The following is a 19,164-nucleotide window of genomic DNA, read 5'->3' on the forward strand; positions in this document are numbered from 1 at the left end:
TAATATAACTGGATAGATCCCATCCACCACCCCAGGTGCTTTTCTTATGTTTAACTTCAACAATTTCTCCTCCACTTTGCTCTCAGTTATTACAAAATCATTAAGTATCCTGCTACAATTTGATAACCTTCTGCCATTTCCAAACCTTAATAACTCCTCATGTGTGAATGTAGATGCAAAATACTCATTCAGTTTGTTTACTATCTGGGCAGGATCATCAACAGTCGATCCATCGATATCAATGGACCAATCAGATTCATCCCCTTCCTGTTAGAGTTTATGTAAGTAAAGAAATCCTTGCTGTTTTTCTTAGCATCTTTTGCCAAGGATTTCTCGTAATCTGCCTTCGCCTGCCTAACCTCTTTTGTGACCTGATTACAGACTAGCTTATATCTGCTATAGGCTTCTGAGTCGCTTGATAATTTTGTATGCATCCCATGCATTTTTCTTCTCTGTTACAAGTCTCATTAGTTCATTTGATAACCATTTAAGCCTAAACCTTGAACAATATTTCTTAATAGGTATGAAACTTTTAGTAGCAATTCCTTGAATGCTTCCCACTTAGAATTTTATCATCAGGGGGTAAAGGAAAGGGTTTTTGCTTCCTTAAATCCTTCCGTAATTGCTTCCGTCAATTCTTTGCTTCCGTAATTTTGCTTCCTTTACCATCAGGGGTAAAGGAAAGGGTTTTTGCTTCCGTAAAGGTGAGTACAGTGGTCTCAGAAAGTTTTTAAATTCTGTACAGTAGGATAAACTGACGATGTTACCAACAGTCGTCAGTGGAAATGCTTTGGCTCTAGACAGAGCTGATGGCAGTTACTTACAATATCAGGTTATATAATGTGCTCTGCTTGTTGTCTCTTTGAAAACCCACCTTTAGCCAGACATGGTTCAACCAAATAGGATAACTTTGTGTGTGCATTCATTATAAAGAGAATAGGGATGTTAAGCACAAATTCAGCATTCTTATGGGAGGGCTTGAAAATTGGGGGTCAATGCACTCAAAGGAATAAAAGAGAGGGGACCCATCAAACACTCAGCTGCCCAGCTGAATGCTACAGACAACACAGATTTCTGGTCCCACATGAGGTAGGTTATCAGGGAAATATATTGCGTAAAAAAAAGGATAAGTGAAATAGGACCAGAGTCGATGTAGAGTAGCTATCATATTTTAAGGGCGCAAAAACTGTAATCAGATTTTAGAAATTATCTGGCACTGGGGCATCAAGGCCATTGCTTCACCCACCTTATGATTGATTAAACTGCAAATCAGCAGGTTTAAAAACAAAAACTGTTGCATCGTGAATTTATTAACTAATTTATAGCATATCTTAATAACTGGCAATATCTCTCTGGATTCCTTATTGAATTCAGAAACATTTCCAGTTATTAAGCAGTTCTATAGTGGGATAGTTTAACTTACTTTATGTACTTTTTATACAGTAATACTTAACACCAAATCACAAGGTTTGTTTAATATTATTCACAGTTAGTTACTTAATTCATGAACAAACAACCATGTTACATCATTCTCTCAACACGTGAAAACTGCTGATGTTTGGAAATTTTTGCAGCAGCAGAATTATAGCCAAAAAGCTTAGGAAATAATTTTATGGACCCTAGCAGGGGAAAGGGGTGTCCATTATTGCCAAATGTGCATAAAATTGTTTGCCACACTTCTTGACTAGAATTTTGCTGCTGCAAAAATTCTGTATATGTTTTTATTAGAAACATCAAAATAAAGTTAAAAAATAACAAGTTAGTTAATGTATGCAATGCATTACATTACATTTAGTTTCTGTGCATCAACCATATTGTCCATTGATTCCTCCAATCAACACAAAGCATAAAATCTGAACACCTCTTTCTAAAAGAGCCAGATATAAAATTTTATGAAAATACGTCCACTAGAAGTTGAGTTATTATGTGTGGATAGATGGACAGACATGGTAAAGAAAAGAGGCGCTTTCCACATATATTCTAATATGCCTAAAAAAGTTGATTATGGTTACATAGTAAGTTTGAGATAATTTGCTGTGAGTGTAAAGTGGTGCTTGGAAAACTGAATAGACTTGGAGCTAAGGAGCCGAAGTTCAGGTACTTGCAAGTCTTTAGTCAGACTCTTTAAAAAGGTCCTTAAGCTTAGCCTTGCTTTTTACAATATCTGAAAGTTTTTTTGTTTTGTTTTTTTTTCCCTTGCCACATTCCTCACAGAATGGAAACAGACTCATCAGAGTCTAACTTCTCTCTGCACAAAATTCAGAAGCACATGTCTTCTATTTTCACTAGTTTTCTTAGGGACTATAATGATATACTGTGAGTGAGATAATAACAAATGAGCATTTAATGATGTAATAGTGAGTGTATTATAGACAGAGATGCTCACTGTTGGCTGCTATGACTCATGAGCACACTCAAAATACATTATAGTGTTAGTTGCCTCTTTCTTGTTCATAAAATCAAGATTTACTGTAATATAATATGAAATCTATTTTGAATTCTTATTCAGTGTTATGCAAGCCGTATACTAATTCATTTTAAGTTTATGAATATGCAAAAGTGTCAAAATGTTGAAAATAAAGTAATCATTCATTGCCATTATTATTTTAATTACAGAAAAAGTTTTTAATAACTACTTTATTTTTTACAGGATAGCATTCTTTTCTCTTAATTCTTCTGCAATGGTTTACCCTCCCTGTATTGTAAGTACTATAAATTTATTGATCATGTATATTAAGCTTATATTTGTAAAATAATAAGAGGAGTTTACCTCAATATAGTACGTAGAACACTTCCGTATGATACTCTCCAGAAATTAAAACGAAAAACTTATATTAGAGTAAAAAAATCTAACGAAAATATTCAAAACGATTTTCCTTCCTGGAGTTGACAACGCTTTTCGACCGTATGTCGTGATCACAGGAATGAAAATTACCAAATAGGGTTGAACATGAAACTTAAATAGTGATTATTTGTCTTCGCGGATGCGCGTAAAGGTCCACGCATCGGAGATCAAATATGGCCGACAAGCATTAACAGAATTCTCATGTAATTTAATTTCTACGGTTTCTGCAATTAATAGTCGCGTATAATTATGTTGGACATTTAAGTATTTTGGCCTCGTTAAATAAAAAAGTATGTTTTTTGTTAATGGCATGAAAGGCTAATTCTGCCGCTGCTGAATGAGAAGCACGAACTGAGGCTTCGTGTTGATGTTACACAAATATTCAGAGAAAACGCATTGAACCTTGGTAAGACTATTTGCAATCACCGCAAAAAAAGTTGTATACCAGATCATTAATTTGTGTTGCAAACGCGGAAAGAACAGAGCGATTGTTCAGTATAGTGTGTAATTTCCGTATTTGGCCTGGCCACAATTTTAAATTCGGTATCTTTAAAGAATCTATTAAGCTGTTTGTGCCACTGTTCAACATATGGGACAGAAATAAAGTATTTTTTGATATTACTATTATTGGTTGGTGCAGTATTTTGTATCCTATCCTTAGCCAGTACCTTAATTCGATTTATTGTGGTAAGGGGATAACCCCTATTTAAGAATCTGCTAGTTAATATTTGTATTTCTGAGCCCAAAGCAGATTCCGTTGTTGAATATTTATAGGCATTTAGAAATTGATTAAGAATAATCGGTCTTTTGTAGGTGAACGGGTGATAGCTATTATAACGTAGAAGCATACAAGTGTTTGTAGGTTTTCGATAGATGCTAAATTGGATTTTATTCGAGTCCCAAGTAAGCGTGAAATTTAGAAAGTTTAATGACGTATCCATATCCTCCCTTTCCAATGTAAATTTGAGTCTGGAATGAATATTATTAAACAAATGTAGAACGTCTTTGGTAGTACTACTATCAATAATAACTAGAACATCATCTAAATACCTCCCATAGTATGTGATATGGGGTCGAAAAGGTGTCAAATGTATATGCTCAATTGTTGAGAGATAGAGAGAGCTCAAACCCATTGGTAATCCAAAAATTTGTTTTTCCAAATTCGTCGAAGTCCAAATTCAATATCAATTATGCATTTGTGCAAAATTACATTAAAATTACATTGAACGGCTTGGTGCAAAATTACATTAAGTCAACACTAAGATACTCGGCCAAAAGTTACCATATTTCTTTTCTAAAATATTGCCTTCAAAACAACATTGTTCCATAGTTTGCCAGGGTTAATTTAAATCAAAAAATTTCGGACATAAAACAACTAACACTGGCCACATCGCATAATATCGTTAAGCTTGCCTTAAAATCTCAATATTTGAATAAACAAAAATACCTTTCCCAGGTTAGGAAGCTTCGCGATAAATTAAAAAATTATCTACATCAAAACGATTGGTCTGTATTGAAGACCTCCATAGATTTGTGATGGGAAGCACAGGCCTCAGAAATAAAAAACAGACACGTTAATAAATTGCAAACATTATCGGAAAGGTCAAGACATGCTCATGCGAATTCTAACACATTGTCGTGGTCTTGCGACAAAGTACATACGAGTTGGGTGAAACCCCTCCCCCCACAATGTACTACCACAGAATACATCAGCTAGTTCATGAACACCCCCTCACCCAGTATTCAATGAACTGACATATCAACAGGTTACAAATCTTTCCTCGTGTACGCTATCGCAGGACCAGATTTCACTTTTATCCAAAGGATTAAATTATAATTTACCACCTCAAAAACTACCTAAAAAACAATGCGTAATTGATATTGAACTTCGTAATGTTCCACAAAAAGATTTATTTATTCAACAAGTTTAACCAAGTAGTGAATAACATAAAAGAAACGCAACTTCCTAAATTGAATACACATGACAGTTCAGCTTTATGAGAACTTTGGGAAAATAAAGACATTATTATACAGAGAGCAGATAAAGGAGATACAGTGGTAATACTAGATAAACCTGATTGTATTAATAAGTTAGATTCAATTGTTTCAGATACCTCCACTTATCTTGAAGTAGACCCAGCACTATTTACCAATCAATACAAAAAAATGTTAACCACATATCGGAAAAACGACTACATTACTATGGCTCAGTTAAAGGAATTGAAGGCCAGAACATACAATATTCCTGCACCTTTCGGTCAGGTAAAATTACACAAGACTGGATTTCCTATTCGACCTATTGTTTCCTACAGGAACTCAGCATTTTCATCCTTAGCCACACATGTATATAGCATTATAAAACCCTTTAGACAGGTAATACAATTTGGGATTAAGAACTACGATACATTATTTAATAATCTTAAAGACTGTAGACTTGGCGACAATGTCAATTTATTCTCACTAGATGTTACCTCGTTATATACAAATGTAAACATCGAATACACATTAGATATTATTTGGGATATGTTAAATAATAACGCGATACCGATTAATTATATGAAGCTACCTATTAAGGAAATTTTTCACTTAATTAAACTGTTAGTTGAGGCCAACTATATCACCTTTCGATACAAGGTGTACAAACAAATTTTTGGATTACCAATGGGTTTGAGCCTGAGCGGCTTAATGTCAGAGATCTATCTCTCAATGATTGAGGTGTCAAATATACATTCAACACCGTATCACATACTATGGTAGGTATTTAGACAATGTTCTAGTTATTACTGATAGTAGTACTATCCAAGACATTCTAGACTCAAATTTACATTGGAAAGGGAGGATATGGATACAAAGTCATTAAACTTTCTAAATTTCATGCTTACTTGGGACTCGAATAAAATCCAATTTAGCATCTATCTAAAACCTACAAACACCAGTATGCTTCTACATTATAATAGCTATCACCTGTTCACCTACAAAAGATTGATTATCCTTAATCAATTTCTAAATGCCTTTAAATATTCTTAAACAGGGGTTATCCCCTTACCAGAATAAACCGAATTAGTGTATAAAATACTACACCAACCAACAATAGTAATATCAAAAAATACTATTTCTGTCCCATATGTTGACCAGCAGCACAAACAGCTTAATAGATTCTTTAAAGATACCGATTTTAAAATTGTGGCCAGGCCAATACGGAAATTACACACTCTACTGAACAATCGCTCGGTTCTTTCCGCTTTCGCAACACAAACTAATGACATGGTTTACAACATTTCTTGCGGTGATTGCGACTCGTCTTATCAAGGTTCGATGCGTGTTTCTCTGAATATTTGTGTAACATCAACACGAAGCCTCAATTCATGCTTCTCATTCAGCAGCGTCAGAATTAGCCTTTCATGCCATTAACGAAAAACATACTTTTTTATTAAATGAGGCCAAAATACTTAGTCCAACATAATTATATGCGACTATTAATTGCAGAAACCGTAGAAATTAAATTACACGAGAATTCTGTTAATGTTCATCGGCGATATTTGATCTCCGATGCGTGGACCTTTACACGCATGCGCAAAGACAAATAATCAATATTTAAGTTTCACGTCCAACCCTATTCGGTAATTTTCATTCCTGTGATCACGACATATGGTCGAAAAGCGTTGTCAACTCCAGGAAGGAAAATCGTTTTGAATATTTTTAATCATGTTAAATTGGTTTTTAATTATTTTTTACTCTAATGTAAGTTTTTCGATTTTTTTCGTTTTAATTTCTGGAGAGTATTATACGGAAGTGTTCTACGTACTATATTGAGCATTACAGCTCTGATTCCATACTGCCGACCGGGCTAGCCGAGTGGGTAAAGTACCTGCCCGGCAACCCAAAGGTCGCGGGTTCGATTCCCGCCTCGGGCTTGGATCAAAGTACTGCAAAAACCTTGGGAGGTGCAATATGGCCACAGAAGCCGATGCGCCAATAACTACCAAATCAAAAAAAAAAAAAAAAAAAGATTCCATACTATCTAATTAAGTTATATTATATATTTGTAGCTGTTAAATTTCTAGAAATTAAATTTCACTGATGTAGGCACATATTTTATATTAAAATACAGCCATAGAATTGTTTACCAGTAGGTAAAACATTAAGATAGTCTGCAGTAAAGATATTGCAGACCTTCCCCCCCATCCCACTTTGTTTATAATAATGGCACTACTGTTTAGATTTGGCTGTCAAGACCATTTCAGTCTTAACCAGAAAGAGAAGATCTGGAACTTTTTTTTTTTTTTTTTTTTTTTTTTTTCACCTGACTGAATATTCTCTCGCACTCAGCAGTGCTATATAGAAATAGTGAAATTCTTTGGAATAATTTGTTATAGTCCAAGCTTCGTTGTGCACTTGTCAGAATTGATACTGAAAACTATTTCTTTACCTTTAGTGATATTGAGAGGAAATGGAATTTTTTTTTTTCTTTTCTTTGCAAAATCAATTTGAAAATTTCAATTTGGTTAAAAAAAAACCTGTTCACTAAATAGTGTTATTGGATGACTTAATTGTTCTGAAAATTATGTTGGCAATTTTCTATTTATGAATTCCATTTGGAAACATGCTTTGGTCTTAGAAAGGCAATTGGCCACTAAACTACATCTGCAATTTACCAGATGATTTATTCAAAAGTCATACAGCTTCTGCTATGAATATATTAAATACTGCCCAACCTGGATAAACAAGTTTTTCAAGGGAGTGGAGGTTTAAAACTTCTTAGAAGGGAAAATAACCTTAAGGTTATGGAATATTAACTACACAAATAAAAATGAAAAGACCTACATAAGTTAAAGATAATTTTTGAGTACTATTTCAGAATTTATAAATATTTTACTCTGCCTATGGGACAAATTTTTAAACTGAGGATAATGAGCTTCTCTGGAGTTTCAACATACCTTAATGCCACTGGGATGCACAGATTGTCTGTGCTCATTATCGGTAAGTCGAAAAATCCGAGAGCATTTAAAAATCTTTCTAATTTTCCTGTTTTGTATAAAAATGCATGAATAGATGTTTCTGCTTTCCGAGAATAGTTTATAATTTTTTTTATTTAATTTAATTGTAAGGTAAGATTAAATTTATTTAACCTTACCTTATTTATTAAATTAAATAAGATTCAATTTATTTAATCTTACTGGAAAAAATTATCTTGAAAATTTGGCTAACAAGAAGAGAACATCAATTATTCCAGATAACTGATGCTCTGCTGTATGTCAAAATGTTTATACTAAAAAGGCCCTGAAAGCCTCTGACTACAGAAAATTCACTAATTGAACAAGTTAGTGCGTAGTATCATTTTAGTTCATAGTAAATCACCGGAGTAGGTAAAATGGCATCGTTTATGTTATATCTCGTAATGCCTTCACAACGAGTTGTGAAGTGGATTCTCAGCATATACCACCACTACTGCTTCTGGGTGGTGGTATCTACCGTCGAAGGTAGTGCAGTATCAGGGCAACTCATTGTGAAAGGCATTCACAATGAGATATAACAAAAACAATGCTATGCACTAACTTGTTTGATTACCAAAATATTTATATCGTTTTATTTTTTTTAATATAAAGATAAAGAATTTATATATTTAAAAAATGTATTAAGTGGGAAAATGGCATTATAATAATACACTGTGTATTCTTTATCACATACTTTTTATGCGGGAAACTTCTTACGCAGGAAAATAACACATTACAATATATCGAGTTGCAACTGGGAATTAGGAAACCAAACCTATTACAGGGGGGAAACTTCTTCTTTGTGGTTGGAATACTTCCTTGGATTGTATCAGCATACAAATCACCTTGACAGCAAAATATTGGTAGATTTTTTTGTTACCATATATATAAAACACTTAGATATTGCTGCGTGGTCTTTTATAATTGTAATTGGCAGGAGAGGGCAGGGTTTTGGCTCATAATTCTAGATAAACACTTGCCAATGCAAGTTAAGAGAGTTGCTGTCTCGTAATCTCATACATTGTATTTTGTTTGAAAATAAATCTTTAATGATATTAATTTTTATAAACTTTATTGCTTTCTAAACTGAGAGATGGCATTATCCCTATGTCATATCATACACATTGTATTGGAAATGAAAAACCAATGTAATAAAATTTACTATTTTTTTTATGGAAAGTAGGTGTTTATTAAAACCTACTTTTTTTTTTTTTTTATGTAAACCCTAAACACGGGAGGTATTAGAACCTACAGTACTTAGTACCGTGCATGGGTTGGAGGTTGAGAAGACGAAAGAAGATATTTGTTGACACTAGACTTGAACTTCTGTAGACTGTAATTTTTGGGAAACACGTATGAAAGAAGGTTGTTCCAGAAAACAGCAGTTGAACGAATAAATGAGGAAGATTTGAAGTTGGACAGTAAGTGGATGTTGGCTGGTGGCAGCATGTGTTCAGACTGCAGCAGAAACAGTACATCTATGAGACAGCGAGTGGAGAGATTTTGTTAGAGATGAATCATTAATTAACCTAACTGCCCTCTTCTGAATGGAATCAAGAAGCCTACTTGTTAACAAAATAAGAAAGTTACAGAAGAATTACTAATTTTCTGCAAAAAAAAAAAAAAGATGGAGAATATTATGATGGTGAGAAGAGATCAAATAAACCCAGACAATTGGTAGCTATGTAGATTTATTATGCAATACCACTGCAGCATCAAGAACCTTTTTTTATCATATTTGTGCTGAAATGTTAAAATTAACCATTTATGCGCTTACGTAATATTTAAACATAAATATTACGAAATATTAATATTTTAAATATTAATATTTAAACATAAATATTACGTAACTTTTTTTTTTGGTTGGAGAGTTGTTCATCAGTATCACTGGTTTTAAAAACTTTGATTATTTATATATAGCCTGTGTCTTGTCCTAGTAGGTTTTCAATTGCTATGGGCTTGTAACTGTTAGAGGGCATTCTGACACAGATTTATAGAACTGAATAAATGTTTCTTGGTATTAAAGCAACCAAAAATGTAATTAATTTATTCTTAACTGTATTAAGGGAGCTTACATGAACAAACAAATTTAGGAAGAATGCCATAGATTATTTAGTTACTGAAAAGTGTATAGAATGTGGCTAATGAAGACAGGAGCTGAAAGGGAGGATGGATTGGTTGGACTTCCCTATTTGCCACAGGAAATTTGACTGCTACAAAATTATTCCTCAGCATACTTCAGTTGATTCAAGATCAGCTGCCAAGATAATGTCCTTAGTTGTCTTAATGTGGATCCTATGAGAAAGAATGTCAACAAAAAAATTTATTCACTCTTCTAGTTCATCACTGACCCTTGCATAATGTTACTGAAATTTATACTGCCTTCTTAAAGGGCTGATATATTGGCAGTGCATATTCCAATGATATCTGTTTCATTTTGCATACAATAATTTCAAATGTGCTGTTATAACTGTGCATATATGACTCCTGTCTTTTATGTTTCTGCCTTTTTGCGGGGATCATGCTCATACGTTCTGAACAAAGAAAATTTATATTATTTATTAATTGTACTATAATATTGATTTCTACATGGTAACATTGATCCAATTTTTAAACTGATTCAAAATACAGGCACTCCCCGACTTGCGTAAGTTTTTGCCGGTTGGTGCAAACGGGGGGGGGGGGGCGGCATATTTTGCATCCCGTAAGAATAAATGGAGGTATTGTGAAAATAGCATAATGTGAACCCAATAATGCGGGTTTTTTTTTTTTTTTTTTTTTTTCGGTAATTCGTTCCGAGACCTCAGAAGTTGAAATTTTCGCTATATAACTCTCTATAAAAGATCAGCTGCCAATGAAATTGTATAAACCTAATACAATTTCATTTTTACAATGGAAATTGTATTAGTTTTATATAACTTTATGTCAGATAAGCACAACACAATCACTTTTAACTAAAGGATGCAAAAACAAAACACGTTTACAAACACTACTGTTGGCCGAGAAGGGGGGGGAGGGCGCTACGCAGTCCAGCCCGAAAATGCACTACACTTTCATCATTATCATATGTCCCGTTATAAGAATCAGTTTTGAATGCCTTTGTGATATTTTTATAAAGCACATTTCTGGAGATTGTGACCCTAAAACAATTTGCACTTTACGGTTTATTGGGCTTTCTGTTAGTGAAATCTATTCTGTAGCCGAGTGTTCAGGTGCACGGGTGCATAAGTACACATGCCTTGAGTGACCGGGGTTCAAGCCAGTGACTACTGAATATAGTGCTGTTTCTTGTATTCTCTCTACCTTGTGAACTCCTCTGACTGTGTGGCTGTCCCAGAGTATAAATGGGTAGTAAACTCAATCTTATTGCATTTGCGATAATACTGATAACTGGAATGGTGTGGTATTTTACGTTATTATAGTGGAATGTGTATTTCCCTTCACCGAAATCTTCAATCATATAAAAAAACATAAGTTAATTTTCAGAATCTTCTCTTCATTACTATTATACTTATTACAATGATGAGGGGAAAGCGACCAAAAGAAAGTGCTGGTGGTGGCAGTGCTAGGAAACGAAACAAGATTGATTTAGAAATGAAGATGAAAATGATTAAGAAACACGCCAAAGTTTATCTATTGCACGTAATTAGGTCTCGCTGCTTCAACTGTGAATACTATTTTAAAGGACAGTGCTCATATAAAAGAACATGTTAAAGGATCAATGCATTTAAGATCAACAATGATCACAAAACAGCGTTCAAGTGTATATCAAAGATGGAAAAACAGATTCAAAAACAAGTGCCCCTGAGTCTAATGGCCATTCAAACAAAAGCAAGAAGTATTTATGAAGATATTAAGGATAAGTATGGCGAACCCCAAGCCACGTTTGTGGCAAGCAAACGGGTGGTTTAATAGGTTGAAGCATCACACTGGTTTCCACAATGTTAAAGTAAAATTTTTGTAATTGCAAACTTTTTCCTGTGCATGAGATAAAAATAATTCTGTTTACATGTTCATTGAACATTTCTTTTTTACTTCAATCAAATTCAGTGCGCATAGCTGCGAGGAGTACTGCATAAGCCTTTAGGGAAATTCCGACTTACATAGAGTTTCGTGGAATGCAACCTTTACATAAGTTGGGGAGTAGCTATAGTTGAATATGATATCGGTACTACTTTATTTTAGTAATAAAATACTTCATTTATTTTTCAGGCTGTATCTCTGGAAAATGCAGAAGTACAAATACATCTCCTCCAGAATGAGCTATGTAAGGTAGAAGAAACTAGTTATGAGGAACTATGGAACTTTATGTTAACAATATAATGAATAGCAGCCTAACAACTGTAAAAGATAACATATAAGATAGCAGTGAAGCATTAATCTAGTCTTAAAATCTGTGATATTATATAAAACTTTTAGTGAATGATAATGAGCAGAAGAAAGAAATTATTATTGGGACAGACCTTGTAGTAACTGTTCCATTGTACATTTTTAAATTAAGTCTAATCTTAATTCGGCAGTTGTCGCATCGAATTCTGAAATACAGATGGCCCCATGGAATGTTTCACTCTATTTTTAAATGGTTATTACTGCATTGATATTTCTCATTCAGTTTATTAATTCTTTCTACTTGACATAGTGCATTGTTAAATCTGAATACCATTGTGTAATGGGTAGTAATTTTTATACCTCAAACCTCAATCAAGAAATATTTTGTGAATATTTCTCTAATTCAATGAGAAATATTCATACAATAGCTGTAAATGAGGGTAATATCAAAAGTAATGTGCACAATTTTTTAATCATAAACCATTTTTTTTTTTTTTTTTTAAATAATTTTCTAGATACTCTCCCTCCTTTTAAATAAGTGAAATCTTAGAATGCTTTAGCATGCCTGCCAATGAGTAGTTTCTGTTAAGCCCCTTATGGCCACCTGGAATACATCAGGAATCAAATGAAAACGTGTGGAGAGAGAGATTCTTTTCAGTTTAATTTTGGGCAGATATCATAGCCCGGTCGATGAGAGAGAACTTCATACTCACCTGGCAATATAAAGTTTTGCATTGTCCTGTAAGATCATTATGCCAAATAATTATTCTCTCTCTTGATTACTGTTGACAGCATTTTTTTAGACAAGGTTATGAATGGTGCCTCCACTGCTTAGTGGAGGCACCATTCATAATGATTTTCAATTTGCTTTTACATCATCTGAAAGATGGTGGGGAATCCATCTCAATGACATTTTTCACTTTTGAAGAATTTTGGTTAAAATTCAATGCAGTGAACTTTCAACTTTTTGAGATCCCAAACTGTGTTGTAGTCACTTCATGTTACTCAACAGTCTTGTTTCAGTATGATGTTTACAGTGGATCATAGACCATTTGCAATGCCACCAAAACACAGTGCTATGAGTCATTTCTTCACGCACACATCTTGCAAATGCATAAATTTCCATAGCATCATGATTTTGGGTTATTCGGCAGTTTCATTGGAATGAATCAGAACAAAACTACATTTGGCTTCAGAAGAAGTGAGCAACAGCTGATGTCAATAGTGAGGTTATTGAGTTGTGCAATATAATATGAACATGCTCAGTGCATCATTACTTTTGAGATTGTCCTTGTATGATTATTTTTCAGGTTAGTAATACTATATTATTGAGTCAATTTTCTTTTTATAGTGGTTATATTATTGCTACTATTAAGAAGCATTATATTATTACTAATCAGAAAAAATATTTTCAATGGAAAATCTCTAATTCAGCTGCAGAACAATTTCAAAAAGTTCAAGTGTAAAAGTTGGCTGCACAACCATTTAGTTTGGCAAATTCTGCATTTAAAGTTTTCCCCAAATAACTTCTAAGAATATGAACATATCTTATATTTCAAGTCCATGTAGTGTTAACTAATCAGGAAGAAAAAAAATTAATGAGAAATATCCATAAATAGCTGCACTACACAAATTAAAGGATTGGGGCTCAGTTAACAATTCAAACACTTACACAACTTTTTGGAGAACACTTATTTGCAGGTTAATTATCATCTGGATGCGGTAATTGGAGATTACCTCACTAACAGTTTGTATCATATTTTGATAAACTAATTTTACTATTAGGGATCTGTCCCATCTACTTTCTTTTTGCTACTGCACATTCTGCTGTTAAATGTATATGAAATATAAATATAGCAACCCACTCAGAGATTTCTCAAGTGAGATTGGCAATTTGTTCTGAACAATTTCATATTTTTCAGTAAACATATCAAAACATTAACAGAAATAACTTAACAGTTATCTCTGTTGCCAGTGTGTTATAATAACTACAACAAAATTTAATAGAGGTTGGATTATATATAAAACAGTCTATTTTATAATGAACAGATGCTTTCCAAATTTAATCAGAATTTGAAGATACATTTTATTTTGGATCACAACATATTTGTATTTATGCAAATAGTGTAAATAAAGAACATTTTTGATAAATAAAAATAGTACACAAATATTTATTTTTTTTATGAAAACCCCAAACATGAAAGGTATTGGAACCTATAGTACTTAGTACAGTGCAAGGTTGAGAAGATGCTTGTTAACATTACACTTGAATTTCTGTACATGGAAGGGAGGTTATTTCAAAAAAGTTGAAGGAGCAAATGAGGGAACAAAAGAGAGAAAACAGTTTTCCAGATGCAGAGGAAGCAATATTTGTGATGCACTTATGCTAAGAGAGATTAGAAGTCAGAGTAATCTTTAACAGAGACATGTGATCATGTCTAAAAACCTGAGTGTTGTCGAAGATAAGCACAAGAATCCTTTTTTGCAAGATATAAGACAGGTCTGAATTTTAGAGGGATCGAAATTAACTAAGCTATCTTTGCCCTACTGTCAAATTTCACGATAGGAGGGAGTATATGATGAGAGCCTTGTCGATCAATTCGGCCCTGGAAAGATTGTGCAAGGCTGAAGGGGTAGAATTTTTTTCAGCCTGGACTGTACTTGTTAACAGGAGAGATTGCTTCTACAGGGATGGGATACACTTAAATAGAAAGGGTGCAAGAATATTTGCTGATGCTATCGAGGCAGTGTTAGGTGGGTCGGAAAACTGCTAGCTTGGGGGGAGACAAAGACTAATGGATTAACAGTAGCCACGGGCAGAGGTGAAAGAGATTCTTGCACTGCTTCTATTGGAATGAGCAGAAGCCTGAAAAACAAGATGCAGGATATTTCAGAGACTGCTGGAAGTCATTGCGGTACAAGTAAACACATGGGTTGTGTTAGGGTAGCTAAGAATAGAAACAGGTGCATGTATACTTGCGTGTACACTAATGCTAGGAGTTTAGTAAATAAATTTGATGAATTTGAGGTATTACTCAAAACATCAAAGGCAGATATTGTTGGGATATCAGAGACGTGGTGTCACACAGATATAAGGAATGCAGAACTGGAATTTGGGGAGTACAACGTCTACAGAAAGGATAGACAGGATAGGAAGGGAGGAGGGGTTATGCTATTAGTTAAAAAACACATAAAATCCAAGGAAGTGAAGCCAGTTGACATCGCTGGACAGTGCAGTGTTGAGTCAGTTTGGTGTGACATAAGCATAGGTAAATCAAAATTGAGAGTAGGAGTGTGCTATAGGCCTAATGACTCTGATGAGTATAATAAGATACTGTACAGGGAAATAGAGTGGGCCAGTAAATCAGAGAGTCTTATAATGGGGGATTTTAATTTCCCAGATATTGACTGGAATTTGTGGGTTGGTCACTCACACACTAGCAAGGCTTTTGTGGATTTATTGGATGATTGTTTTCTACACCAGCATGTTCGGGAGGCAACTAGAGGGAGTAATACTCTTGATCTGATTATCAGTAGTGATTCTTCATGCATTAGGAATCTGCAGATAAATGAACCACTGGGTGGCAGTGATCACAGTGTGCTGAAGTGGGATTTACTCAAGGAGGTAACTACCATCAGAGGTAAAGGGAAGGGTTTTTGCTTTCGTAAAGGAGACTATGCTGGTCTGAGACAGTATTTAAATTCTATACAGTGGGACCAACTGATGATGTTACCAACAGCAAATTCAAAATGGGAAGCATTCAAGGAACTAATCTTGGAAGCTACCAGGCTTTACATACCAACCAAGAAATATTGTTCAAGGTTCAGGCCTAAATGGTTGTCAGATGAACTAATGAGACATATGACAGAGAAGAAAAATGCATGGGATACATACAAATTAATGGGTGACGTGGAAGCCTATGATAGATATAAGTTGGTCTGTAACCAAGTCACAAAGGAGATTAGGCAGGCAAAGGCAGATTATGAGAAATCCTTGGCAAAGGATGCAAAGAAAAACAGAAAAGAGTTCTTTACCTATTTAAACTCAAGAAGGAAAGGGATGAATCAGATTGGTCCACTGGATGTTGATGGTTCAACAGTTGAGGATCCAGCTCAGGTGGCTAACAATCTAAACGAGTATTTTGCATCTACATTCACACATGAGGAGTTATTCAGGAAGGGGAATGTCGTAGGTGAAGTAAACATTGGCAGTGAGCTAGATGATTTTCTAATAACTGAGAGGAAAGTGGAGGAGAAATTGTTGAGGATAAACATAAAAAAGGCACCCGGGGTGGATGGGATCTATCCAGTTATATTAAAGGAGGCAGCAAAGGAAGTAAGCAAACCCCTAGCCATAATTATGAGAGCTTCTTTGGACTCAGGGGAGGTACCCATGGACTGGAGATGTGCAAATGTAACCCCAATTCACAAAGGAGGATCAAAGGCTGACACAAGTAATTATAGACCTGTTAGTTTAACTTCGGTTCCAGGAAAATTAATGGAGGCACTGGTTAAAGAAGCACTGCAGGATCATCTGGACAAGAATTCAGTTATAGCTCAGACACAGCATGGGTTTGTTAAGGGCAGGTCTTGTCTGACCAATTTGATTGGATACTATGATGTAGTCACAAAAGAACTGGATGCAGGGAATAACTTTGATATTATATATTTGGATCTTAGAAAGGCTTTTGATACTGTTGCGCATGGAAGACTGCTGCACAAATTGGAGAAGTGTGGCATTCGAGGCAAATTGCTGCTATGGATAAAGGGATGGTTGAGTGGCAGAAGACAGAGAGTGGTAATCAATGGACACTGCTCAACGTGGACCAATGTTATTAGTGGAGTTCCTCAGGGTTCAGTGTTGGGTCCATTGTTGTTTTCTGTATTTATAAATGATATTGATGATGGTGTATCAGGCTTAATGTCCAAGTTTGCAGACGATACAAAGGTTGGCAGGGTTGTTAAGGACACTACTGATACTATGCTGCTGCAACAGGATCTGGAAAGGTTGAGCAGATGGGCTGAGAGGTGGCAAATGAAGTTTAACATTGACAAATGTAAAGTACTACATATGGGAAACAGTAACCCCAGATCAACGTATCAACTCTGTGGTACTACGCTGACAGTGGTAGAGAATGAAAAGGACCTGGGGGTAATTGTGCAGGCAGATATGAAGTTCTCTGAGCAGTGCAGACGAGCTGCAAGAGTAGCTCATGGTGTCTTGTCAATGATATACAGGAATTTTTCTAGCAGGGACAGGGATGTGATTATTCCCTTGTATAAGGCATTGGTCAGGCCACACCTTGAGTACTGTATACAGGTCTGGAGGCCTCATTTCAAGAAGGATGTAGAGCTGCTGGAACGAGTACAGAGAAGGGCAACAAGATTAGTGAATGGAACAAAGGGTTGCTCTTACGAAGAAAGGCTTAAGTTTTGCAAATTACAGAGCCTGGAGACTAGGCATCGCCGAGGTGATCTGATAGAGGTGTACAAGGCTTTGAATGGCTTGAGCATGCTCAATGCCGATGGAATTCTTCCTCTTGCTCAGAATAATCACCTGAGAGGGCATAAATTCAAATTGAGGAAGGACGGATGTCGGATAGATGTGCAGAAATTCGCCTTTAGCCAGCGGGCAGTTGGTTTGTGGAATAGACTTCCATCGCTTGTTGTTGAAGTTGATAGCCTAAACAAATTTAAGTCTCAGCTGGACAGGTATTTCGAACGAATTGAGGGGTGAAATGGGAGTAGTGGTTGTTTTTTTTTTTTTTTTTTTTTTTTTTCTTTTTTTTTGGCTGATGCTGAATAAGCTTGCTTTCTTGCATCATATGCCTCTACTAATGCTAATGCTAAATGCTAAATTAACTGGAGATCAGCATTTAAGGAACTGATAGTGGATATTTGAGAAGTTGAAGCTGTTTGTGCAGAGAAAGATTTTTCAAACTGGAAGGTGGAATACACTGTTCTATCATCAGCCAAAACTATAGATAGGATGTTAAGTCATAATTTACAAGAGAAAAGCATGAAAGAAAGAAAGAACTGAACCTCAGGGAATACCAGCATTAGTGGAGAAGTTAGAAGACAAAGTCATCTACTATCGCCCACAGTGAGCAGTCAGAGAGAAAACTGGATACACAATTACATCTTATGGCAAACCATAAGATGCAAGCTTATTTACATCTTTATTCCAAAAACAATAAAAAGCCTTTGAAAAGTCAATGCAACTGCCTGAGTTTCACCAAACTTTTTTTGTTGAATTTGTCCATAGATGAATAACATAAGCCAGTATTTCACCAGTGGATCGACACTGACCAAATTCATACTGGCGATCATTGATCAGATGGAAGGTTTCTAGATAGTTTTATGAGTTGGCAGTTAATGGATTTCTCCATTACTTCAGAAAGAGTAGAAATAAGTGCAATGGGACAATAACTGGATGGTAGGGATTTGTCACCCTTTTTAGGAACTGCCTGAATAGCAAATTTCCAAAAACATCAGTGGAATAAGAAAGTGCAGAAAGGCAACACAACAGGAGTAAGCTCAGTATTACAGGTTTTGAGAACAAATGGAGAAATACCATCAGCTTTCTTAGCATCAAAATCTTTCTGAAATCTTTTTGATGTAAGATCACAGGAGGCATGGAATGGAGTGTACTGGAAATGGTAGGTGGTGGTTTACCAAGATCATAAATACAAGGGTTAGAAGAAAAGTAGGATGCTAGCAGGTTGGCTTTATCGTTAGCTGAGGTGGGAGTAGAGATGGACAAGAAGTATTAGCCTCTTCAAAATCTAGTTTGGATTGATTAATAGCATTACAATTATTGCAAGCTTTGGTGTAGGCAGAAAATGAACCTAGAGATTTGGATGGAAGCTAATTGCAATATTCTTATCTTGCACAGCCTTAACACACTTATTGGAAAATCAAGGTTTAGATAAAGGATGCAGTTTTAAGGTGGAGTGTGGAATAAAGGTTTCATCCCAACAAGAATAATTTTACTGA

At 35.1% G+C, this 19,164-nt stretch overlaps 1 protein-coding gene across 2 annotated transcripts in view; it reads left to right on the forward strand.

The window, feature by feature from the left end:
* The window catches only part of LOC150074911 (cytoplasmic dynein 2 intermediate chain 1), a 466,509-nt gene that overhangs the window by 411,612 nt on the left and 35,733 nt on the right, over positions 1-19,164 (forward strand). For both annotated transcript variants that reach the window (XM_090389329.1, XM_090389330.1), the window contains exons 25-26: positions 2,651-2,702; positions 12,052-12,111. In XM_090389329.1, the coding sequence (XP_090245455.1) occupies positions 2,651-2,702; positions 12,052-12,111 (112 nt within the window). The remainder of the gene's footprint in view (positions 1-2,650; positions 2,703-12,051; positions 12,112-19,164) is intronic.

The sequence above is a fragment of the Mastigoproctus giganteus genome, unplaced genomic scaffold, assembly GCF_048544385.1.
Source record: "Mastigoproctus giganteus isolate SK-2022 unplaced genomic scaffold, ASM4854438v1 scaffold_15, whole genome shotgun sequence".
Taxonomy (NCBI): domain Eukaryota; kingdom Metazoa; phylum Arthropoda; class Arachnida; order Uropygi; family Thelyphonidae; genus Mastigoproctus; species Mastigoproctus giganteus.